A 10,298-nucleotide genomic window follows, 5' to 3' on the forward strand; every position below is an offset into this window, starting at 1 on the left:
TACCAACAGCTACACTGACTGTAAATCCACAGTACCCTGTGTATCCCGGAGAGACAGTCACAATGACTTGTGTAATTGACTCTGAGAAAAAGTGGAGATATAAGTGGTATAGAGGAACCACTCAGAATGTGGCGTATACCTCTAACAGTTACACTTCACCTGTAAACACATACACCATCAGACTTACTGTGTCAGACCAGCATCAGTACTGGTGTCAGGGAGAGAGTAATGACAGACCCACATCCTCACAGCTGAGCAGTCCTGTCAGTTTCACTGTTACACGTGAGTAAAGATTCTTAGACTAAGCAGTGTTACTGTCTGTAACAGCTTTGCGTGACACAACCGCCTCTGAACTGAAGGTTTGCTCTGGCCTTTTGTTCAATTTCACAGCTTCACCCAAACCTTCACTGACCGTAAAGCCAGAGTATCCTGTGTACAGTGGAGAGACAGTCAGTCTGAAGTGTGTGATAGAGTCTGGGAGGAACTGGAGATATAAGTGGTATAAAGGCAGCACTCAGACTGCAGTGTTTCACTCTAATGGTTACACTACAACTGGATATACATTCACCATCAGAGCAGCTGCTGTAACTCACCAGGATCGTTACTGGTGTCGGGGAGAGGGACAAAACAGAGCTGTATCCTCACATATGAGCGATGTCCTATATCTCAAGGTTCACTGTGAGTTGAGAGAGAGAGAGAGAGAGAGAGAGAGAGAGAGAGAGAGAGAGACTTAAAAAGCTCTGTGGGGGAGACAGAGATTAATCTAAGTGATGGAATCCATAGAGTGTTTTACACTGTTCATCACTGCAGGTGTCAGTATTAATTAGTATAACTCTGTTTAGTATGAGTGAAATGACAAATAAATGTAAATGTAAATTTGAAATGTAAATAAAGTAATTCTGTCACACCTATCAGATCAATGTGAGCATTGAGAGTAGAACTAGCAGAGAGATGCCATGTGTAAAATTTTAAAACAAGTTATGTTTCATTGTCTTTCTGAAAATCAACAGAGAATAAGTGTGCATGTAAGTATGTATATATTTCTCTTTCCTTCCAACAAATCCAACAGCCTTACCCAGAGCTACACTGACAGTAAAACCAGAGACCACTGTGTACACTGGAGAGACAGTCAGTCTGAAGTGTGAGATAGAGACTGAAAGTGGATGGAGATATAAGTGGTATAAAGGCAGCACTCAGACTGAATTGTCTTCATCTGTACGTCACACTGTAAGTGGAGACACACTGACCATCAGAGGAGCTGTTGAGTTTGATGCAGGTCAGTACTGGTGTGAGGGAAAGAGAGACAACAGACCCACATCCTCAAAGCTAAGCAGTCCTGTCACTGTCACTGTGAAAGGTGAGTAAAGTGTGTGATATATATGTGTGGTGTAGCTGTGATAATTTATATATATAGGTTATTATCATATTATTATGTTATATTATGATTATATCAGATTGTAGATGTATACTGTATATATCAGAGATGCATTTCATTATGTATTGTATTTATTAGAAACCATGTACCTACAGAATTTATTCTTTCCTCTGAACTAAAGCACGACCTAAAGCAACACTGACCATAGCTCCAAACTGGAATCCTGTGTATCCTGGAGAGACAGTCACAATGACTTGTGTAACTGACTCTGCGAATTACTGGAGATATAAGTGGTATAGAGGAACCACTCAGAATGTGGTGTATACCTCTGACCATTACACTTCACCTGTAAACACATTCACCATCAGAGCAGCTGCAGTAACTGACCAGGATGAGTACTGGTGTCAGGGAGAAAGAAATTACAGACCAACATCCTCACAGCTAAGCAGTCCTGTCACTCTCACAGTTAGAGGTGAGTGAAGCATGTGATATATCTGTAATAGGTGAGTGATTAATGTGATACAGACTTAAAGGGCAGTTTGATATTTCTGACAGTGTAGTCTGAATTATATTCATTGTTCTCCTACAGGATTAAAACCAAAACCTCAACTCACCTCCAGTCTTAAAGGAGCAATACTGAGAGGAAACACAGTTACTCTGAGCTGTAAACTGGACCAGTCCACAGGATGGATGTTTTACTGGTACAGACACACACAGAACTCTTCAGCACTGACACAGACTGATACAGACTCCTACACAATCAGTTCTGTTACAGACTCTGATGGAGGACAGTACTGGTGCAGAGCTGGAAGAGGAAACCCAGTCTGCTACACACAATACAGTGATGCAGTCTGGGTAAATGTTACAGGTGAGTTTTTAGACTCAGTTATGCTACTGTGACTATTAATAAAAACTGCAGGTGATATTGCATTGATGGAGCTGTAAATAAAGTCACTTTGAGCTATTTGGATGATTTGATGCTCATTTTAACAGACATAATTCCCTCTCTGTTCTCTAGATTTTTTTTTTTTTTTTAAAGTTGTATATTTATGATCCATTGTGTTTCTGCAGAGAGTCCAAAGGCTGTTGTGATCCTGCAGCCTGATAAACAGACATTCAGAGGAGAGACTGTCACTCTCAGATGTCAAATACAGGGAGAGAGAGACACTGACTGGGAATACAGCTGGTATAAGAAGAGCTCTTCACTCAGTCCTGTCAGTAAAGATCAGGAATACACAATCAGTCCTGTTTCTGAGTCCCACAGTGGTGAATATACCTGTAGAGGAAAACGCAGAAGAGATTCACAGAACTCAGAGATGAGTGATGCTGTAACACTGACTGTGTCATCAGGTGAGTGTGATAGTGGAAGGATGTGACTGGAAACATGTTCTTTGTCCTAAATGACAAATAACATCAAAATAAACTCAAGAATCCATTTGGAAAATAAACAAGATCATGCCTGACAAAACAGTCTTAAGTATTCTGAAACTACTGTCTTGTCCCTAACAGGTAAAGCCCAGTCAGTTGTGAGTGTTTCTCCAAAGATCTGGCTGCCTAAAGGAGACTCAGTGACTCTGAGCTGTGAGGTTAAAGACTCCTCTACAGGCTGGACATTCCTCTGGTACAGAGCCATTCCCTATAGATTTGGATTGCCATCAGCTGAACACAATTCTGTAGAACTCCTCTCAGACAGCAGCAGAGGAGCTGGAGGCTCCTACACTTTTAGCCCTGCTGCTCTTAATCACACAGGAGTTTATGTGTGCATAGCACAGAGAGGAAACCCAGTCTATTACTCAGAGTACAGCACAACACAGCCACTGTGGGTCACTGGTGAGTCAAAACAGGTTTTTTATAAATAAATTATTGCATATTGAAATATGTCTCACAGATTATTTTGTTGTGACCACACTTTTGAGCAGAATAGAGCAGTGTGTGTATGTACAGTACGTGAGTGTGTGTTTACTCTATAGTTAGCTATTTTACTGTACATGTTTGCAATCTATGCCTCAAAGAGTTTGCCCTTTATTAACATTAATATCAATATAAGTGACCTCTAAAGCGTCTTATTTCCTTCTTTGTCTCAGTCCTGTCTCCTCCAGCCTCTCTGATCATCAGTCCTAGCAGAACTCAACACTTTACATCTGATTCTCTCTCACTGAACTGTGAGGTACAGAGTAACTCTACTGGATGGACAGTGAGACGATACACAGATAATGGAGAGGTGTCAGACTGTTCATCAGACTGGGGATCAGTAACAGGATCTACATGTAGCATCAGCTCCCTCCAGTCATCAGACAGTGGAGTGTACTGGTGTCAGTCTGACTCTGGAGGGAACAGTAATCCTCTCAACATAACAGTGACCAGTAAGTCAACAGATATCAATACAATTCTTTAAAGAGTCAGTTTCAGTCCTCTCACGCTCTGGTGGCAAGTCAGCTTTTGATATTTTATTTGTCGACTTGTTTTCTTTGGTTCTGACAGTCAGTCGTTCAATAAACTGCAGGAACTCTGTTCTATTCATTTATCCTGGTCTTAAGTTAGTATAAATACCATCGCCTCTTCTCAGTTTCTTCATGAAGTCTTACCTTGATGTACCTTAGTCTCGTTCGTAGTCCTGATTTCAAGACGTTATTCTGCCTTGTCTTGTCCAAGCCTTGTAATTCAGCCTGTCAATCTGAGCACTCTACATTCTGCCACGTAACCTACTGCGTGAGTAGGCCTTCATGTTCCTGTCCTGTGTAATTGTTCCTGTATCGCGGTTTACACTGTGTTCCAGTAAATTCCTGATTAAATGCACATGATTTCTAATGAAGCCTTGTTTATGTCCTGTAAAACTTTACAACCGCCTGACCTATAATGTCGTTTGGCAAAGAGAGATAATACTAAGTGAGATGGCTTAAACGTGGCATTCACTTTGAGTTGCTGGAGATATAAGCTACGTGGAGACAGTTATATACCCGCAGTATCAGAATTCTGGCAAAACACATTCACGGGGAGAGAGTAATGACAGATCCACATTCTGAAAGAGAAGTTATCTCGTTAGTTTTCCTTTGAAAAAGAATCGAAGACATAACTGGGCTATCAGAAAACCTGAGTCTTTGATGCTCCGCACAGACTGTGTCTAAACCTTTGAAATGGAGACACACTTCTTCACAGACTCCTACATTTAATCTTAATTCGAACTGCATTCTGGTCAACAGTTTGTGATGTGGTCCTGGAGAGTCAATTTCTAACATCATGACTTGGTTTATGCTCTATAAGACATCTGTCCCTGACTTTTGCTTTTTTTTCATAGGCAGTGATGTGATCCTGGAGAGTCCTGTCCATCCTGTTACTGAGGGACATACTTTGACTCTGCGCTGTACATATAGATATAAGCCCGCGGACTTCACAGCTGATTTCTTTAAAGATGGATTAGTCCTCCAGAATCAGACTACAGGAGAGATGACCATCCCTACTGTCTCAAAGTCAGATGAGGGTCTCTATTGGTGTAAACACCAAGGGAGAAGAGAGTCACCAAAGAGCTGGATCACTGTCAGAAACAGAGTCAAAGGTGAGACAAACGTAACTGTAGTTTGTCTTTCGCCCATTGCATTGTGATACTGCAGTAGTGTGAGTATATTACTAATGAATGAGTGTGTATGTGTGTGTGTGTGTGTGTGTGTGTGAATAGATTCAGTGTCAGGTGATGGATTCTCTGCTGTAACAGTAGGAGTGGTGGTGGGACTGGGTGTTGCCTTTGTGATCATCATTCTAATGATCCTGTTTTACAGGCAAAACAAATCAAAAGGTAAACATTTTAGCCCTCTTAAGATCTGGTTTTGATTTAAAATCAGGTTCCACTCATGTAACACTCATGGACAACGTCATTAATTTCATGGTGTAAATTGCATTGAGGAAGCACTGACAACAAGAAATGGTGTAATTAGACAGTAAAATGTTTTTTTTTTTTTTTTTTGCGTGTCATCACAGGTTCCTCCTCTGGCAGTATATCTGTGTAAGTGAGTTTTCGCTTTCGTTTAAACAATTTGCCAAGCATGTTCGCAGAGTTGCTGAGTGTTTGACGGTTGGCTTTGCGTATCTCTAGAGCAGAAAGCCAGAACGACAGCAGTCAGACCTCCAGCCAGGATCCCAACTCCGCACGAGGTTCGGGCACTCAGCCAGAACACTTGCCACAAAAGTCTGGTCAGTAAATGAGGGTAACTATAATTTTTAAATTTACACATCAAACATCCATATTCCTTACATCCTCTTTCTCCCTTAGGAGACGCTGGCATCTATTATAATATCGGTGCTTCAAAAGACAGAAACAAAGGTAAGTTCCACTGTTTACATACAGGTACCCGTGACAATCGTTTGAACATCAGTTATTGTGATAAAGTCACGAATCCTTTGAAAACAGTTCTTGTTAACAATAACTGACTCCGCGGAGGCTTGTGTTTCAGATGACGTTGAAGAGGGACCGGACGACGTGACTTATTCTGAGATTGTGATGAAAAACATGAAATTCAAGAATAAAGGTATAACTACTTCACCTCAGCAATAGCAACCCAGTATTCATAATCCCATCAACCACATTTTGTTTGATTCTGTGTCTTTACTTAATGAACACTTCACGTTTGGTTAAGAGTAATGCAAAAGGTTAATATTTCATGTTATTTTCAAGCCTTACACAAGACCAGAACACAAGAGGAGGACACAGTTTATTCACAGCTGAAGTTAAACACAACCACAGGTATAGTTACACCATCAGTACACTCCCCATGAAACAGTTACATTTTAAAAGAGACTAAAAGTGCTTGAAAGGCTTTGAGAAAGCTTTTAAAGGCTTCAAGAAAGACAGTTACTAAGATTATTTAAGGTGTCTATTCGTTCTGCACTGATTAATGGGGAAATGTTACAGTTTTGTTACGGAGACAGAGGCAATACACCATACAGTAACCGAACACATGATGAACTAAACTTCTGAGTTTTGCTTTATGTCTTCTTCTGCACTACATATTCCACAGATGGACCAACTGATGTGACTTATGCTCAAATTACCATAACAGCAATGAGAGATAAAAAGAAAGGTAAAGGTGAAACCAAAGGTCTGGTTAAAACACACACACACACACACACACACACACACACACACACACACACACAAATCTGTCATTCAATTCTGAGGCTGAATCTTCCTTTTAAAAAACATCATTATAGCTACTCTGCATAAATCAAACATATATTTAATCATTGTAAGTCTTCCCATTTCAGATGAAACCAACCCTAAGACTGATGCTAAATGCTTAAAGTTAAAAAAGGGTTTGTGTGTGTGTGTGTGTGTGTTTACGAACTGTATGATAAAGGAGTCATAATATCTCAAAATAACTTCTCAAAATAACTGTCAGTAAGTTCAAATTTGCCAAAGTTGACAAACGTTTATTTGATATAGGAAATGATGGAGCCAAACCCAGTACACAGGATACAGTGTATGCACAGATTCATAAGTATCAGAAGAGGTAGAGGGAAAACAAAGGTATGGCAATATCTGTATGCATTCAAAACTTAAAGGCTTCTCTTTACAGGGAGGATCTTTCAGTGTGAAAGTCCTGAAACTGTTATTGTTTGATCTCTAATTGTAAAAAAAAAATAAAAAAAAAGACAGTTCATTAGTTAGTTTAAAGATAGACTGAACAATATTTGAATGCAAGTTTGCTTTTATTGAATAAATTGCAGAAGAGAAAGAGCCAGTGTACTGTGATGTAAAACCCTCCGTTCCAGCAGGTAACATCATCAGCTCAGTATAGAGGCATTTAAGGATCGCATTTGTTTGCACATTAAAAACAGACAGACAAACAAACAAACAAACCCATGCCATTTTGCCATGTCAGCACAGGTTAATTAAACCTTGTTGGTGAAAATATTTCAAGATTTCTCCTCTTTTACAGGTCCAAGTGGACAAGATTGATTGCGGGAAACACACATTTTATAGGAGAGGAAAAAAAAAACAAACAAACAAAAAAAAAACACCTGTATTGATATTAACTGTGTTTGTCTCATTCTACTGCAGTAGAAAATCTTGAATAATTATGGATTTCGGTTTAAGATTCCAACCCAGAGGTCATTTGATGCGCATGTTCACATTGCCAACTCAGCCAGTCTCAACTGAAGATCAGTTCTCATTCGTCAAGAGTGTCATTCATTTCGGTGATGTCTTCACCTTACTTCAAAGGCGAATCTGATGTTTACTGTAAGAAATTATTTATTTCAGAGCAAATTCTTATCGAGCATTTTTTTTTCCTCCCCAGTGTGTTTTGAAGGTAGGAGAATCTCCATCGTGCACTCCTCTTTAGATTCAAGAGTTTTATTGTTATGTGCACAGCAAAGCAGGCAGTTACACTGGACAATGAAATTCTTACTTTGCTAATCCTCCGTTATCAGACGAATATGAATAAAAGACAATGTGTAAATAAAAATGAAAATCTCATAACATACACAGTCTGCGCACTTCATACCACGTTCTAGAACATTCACCTGCATTCAAAGCAGATGAGTCAAAATTATAGTTATGAATAACATAAAAAGATGAAATAGACTTGTTAAATGTGTATGACAAGGAATTTAGACTGAGTCCCTGATCTAATAAAGAAATACATTTTAAGACAATTTAAAAATTAAACGAACTCAGTACAGCTGATCTTGGTGATTTACATTGTTTCAAACTGGAGTAGGAATTTATGCCAAAAGATTCATTTATACATTGATGTATTCCATGAGTAACCCAGTAAGGACCTCACCAGTGGCCACATCAATATGCCAAAAAATATATTTAATGTATTTTTGCTTGTTTTTGTGAGTATATGCGAATCTTACCACATCTACGTACCCATAAGTCTTTTTGCCTCGTGTTTTATTGCAACATAGCAAAATATTAATGCATCAGATACACCATGTTTATGGAATATGGAGAGTTTTAATTTTTTGGCTTAATCTTTCTGTTGGTATTCTTAGGTTTTCACAGTATTAAGCCTTCTTAATACCCTGCTTGTATCTGAACTGAACTGATTTTTATGGGGTTTTCTGTTTTTGTTTTTTTTTGTGCGGGTGTTTTACAATAAAACTGTGTAAAAGTTGAATTTTGGTATTTTTGTTCAATTAATCATATTTGTTTGTTTGTTCGTGACCACAAGATAATCCGGTACTGTCTGGAGCAGACTCCTTTAGTTGACTCCTCTTATTCTTTCAAGCCAAAAAATCGTGGTTTAACCTAAGGCTAATCCTGATCATTTTAAAACGGCCATTTCACAGAAATCCTCACTCCACTTCTCTACCATATTTCTCACCTCCATGTAATCTACAGTAAAATCCAACCATTGTACCACCACCACCAAGAGTGATAATAACAGATTAACAGTCCAAAGGGCAGATTGAGCATTTGGCTAAATTTTGCATGTTTGCACCAACAGACTGAACTGTTGCATGTGGAGGGATCTGCTCTTGAATACCTGACAGTGAGAGCTAACACGCGTGAGATGCTCCTGTTACGGCTGATCAGAATGTTTCTACTCGACGATCGCTCCACATATCCAGTCAAAAGACCAGCATCGTCCCCAGAGCCAGCTCTCAACAACTCAAACCAGAGTCACTGAACTACATACTGATGTATTACTTTTCAAACCCCCGCGATAAGGGCGAATCAACCCCCCCCTTTTTTTTTCCCTTTCTGTGAGTTTTTGTCTCAGGCAGTTGACAGAGAGAGGAAACTGTTGTCAATTCCCATGCAACAAAGCCTTGAGATGGACATAGTTATGGATGATTAAAGATTAAGATTTGATTAGGGTTAAGATTATCATTTAGATGAGTGCGCATATGAAATATTTTCTTTCTTTGGGCGTGCTCTTCTCCTCACGAGGTTCAGAGGGCTCTCTCTCTCTCTCTGTCTCTCTCTCTATCTCTCTCTCTGTCTCTATCTCTCTCTCTATCTATCCCCCCCCCCCCCCCCCCCCCCTCTCTCTCTCTCTCTCTCTCTCTCTCAGACTGCTCTGTTCTCTACGGTTCTCTGTTCTCTAACTGAGACTTTATGACCTGAGGCCTTCTTATACTTTTAAAATGGATGCATTGAGGTTCTCACTGGCTAATGTCTACTTCCAGCGAAGGGGATACCTGATAGTCCCCTCAGACCGTAGTTAAAGATATCTGAAAAATACTGACTATAACAGCGTTATAACATCAAAATGCTCCTGCTCCTAGCATGTGTGTGTGTGTGTGTGTGTGTGTGTGTGTGTGTGTGTGTGTGTGCTCACTACTCCTAATCTGTGTGTGTGTGTGTAGGATGGGTCAAATGCAGAGGTTGAATTTCACTGCTCACTGATCCTAGTGTGTGTAAGACAAATAAAGAACTTAACTTAAATAATGCAATGATCAGACAATCAGACTATGTTCTACCCTCACACTCAAGAGGGGTATTTTATGATGTTGCTGTATAGGTTGTGAGTTCTTTTTTATAGCATTTTTAAAAGTTGATGGCAGAAACGCTAATTATGAAATATATTGGTTGCATTTTTTCCATCTGTAAAATTCTCACTATTTAAAAACATTAAATTGGTTTGGTAGTGTATCAAAATCATTGTACATGGATGCACAATGTCACTTTAAAAGAGGGTATTTTCATGGTTTCCACATGCTTAACATTGAACACTTGTTACTCTATAGTAAGGACTTCAGCAGGACTTAACCAAGCATCAATCTCTGAGATTTTGTTCTTAGTTCTCATTGTATCAGTGGTAGTCCACAGTGCTTCAGTAAGACCTCAGATATGTTCAAGATAAACTGTATGAATAAAACCTGCCCTTCAGTAAAAGAAAAAAGAAAAAAAAAAGCTTCACCAGTTTATTTTTCCTTAGAGCACTGTTGGACTCAAAGTTGGTTGTGTTTGTGTGTG

General features: G+C 39.4%; 1 protein-coding gene across 1 annotated transcript in view; it reads left to right on the forward strand.

Annotated features, from left to right (window-relative positions):
- The window catches only part of LOC115816383 (basement membrane-specific heparan sulfate proteoglycan core protein-like), a 36,120-nt gene extending 28,795 nt beyond the window's left edge, over positions 1-7,325 (forward strand). Inside the window, exons 8-16 of the mRNA XM_030779339.1 lie at positions 1,070-1,357; positions 2,447-2,731; positions 3,460-3,738; positions 4,671-4,928; positions 5,348-5,372; positions 5,463-5,560; positions 5,640-5,690; positions 5,821-5,895; positions 7,306-7,325. Coding sequence (XP_030635199.1) covers positions 1,070-1,357; positions 2,447-2,731; positions 3,460-3,738; positions 4,671-4,928; positions 5,348-5,372; positions 5,463-5,560; positions 5,640-5,690; positions 5,821-5,895; positions 7,306-7,325 — 1,379 coding nt within the window. The remainder of the gene's footprint in view (positions 1-1,069; positions 1,358-2,446; positions 2,732-3,459; positions 3,739-4,670; positions 4,929-5,347; positions 5,373-5,462; positions 5,561-5,639; positions 5,691-5,820; positions 5,896-7,305) is intronic.
- Positions 7,326-10,298: the final 2,973 nt, after the last annotated feature.

Source organism: Chanos chanos, chromosome 7 (assembly GCF_902362185.1).
Source record: "Chanos chanos chromosome 7, fChaCha1.1, whole genome shotgun sequence".
In the NCBI taxonomy this organism is placed as follows: Eukaryota; Metazoa; Chordata; class Actinopteri; order Gonorynchiformes; family Chanidae; genus Chanos; species Chanos chanos.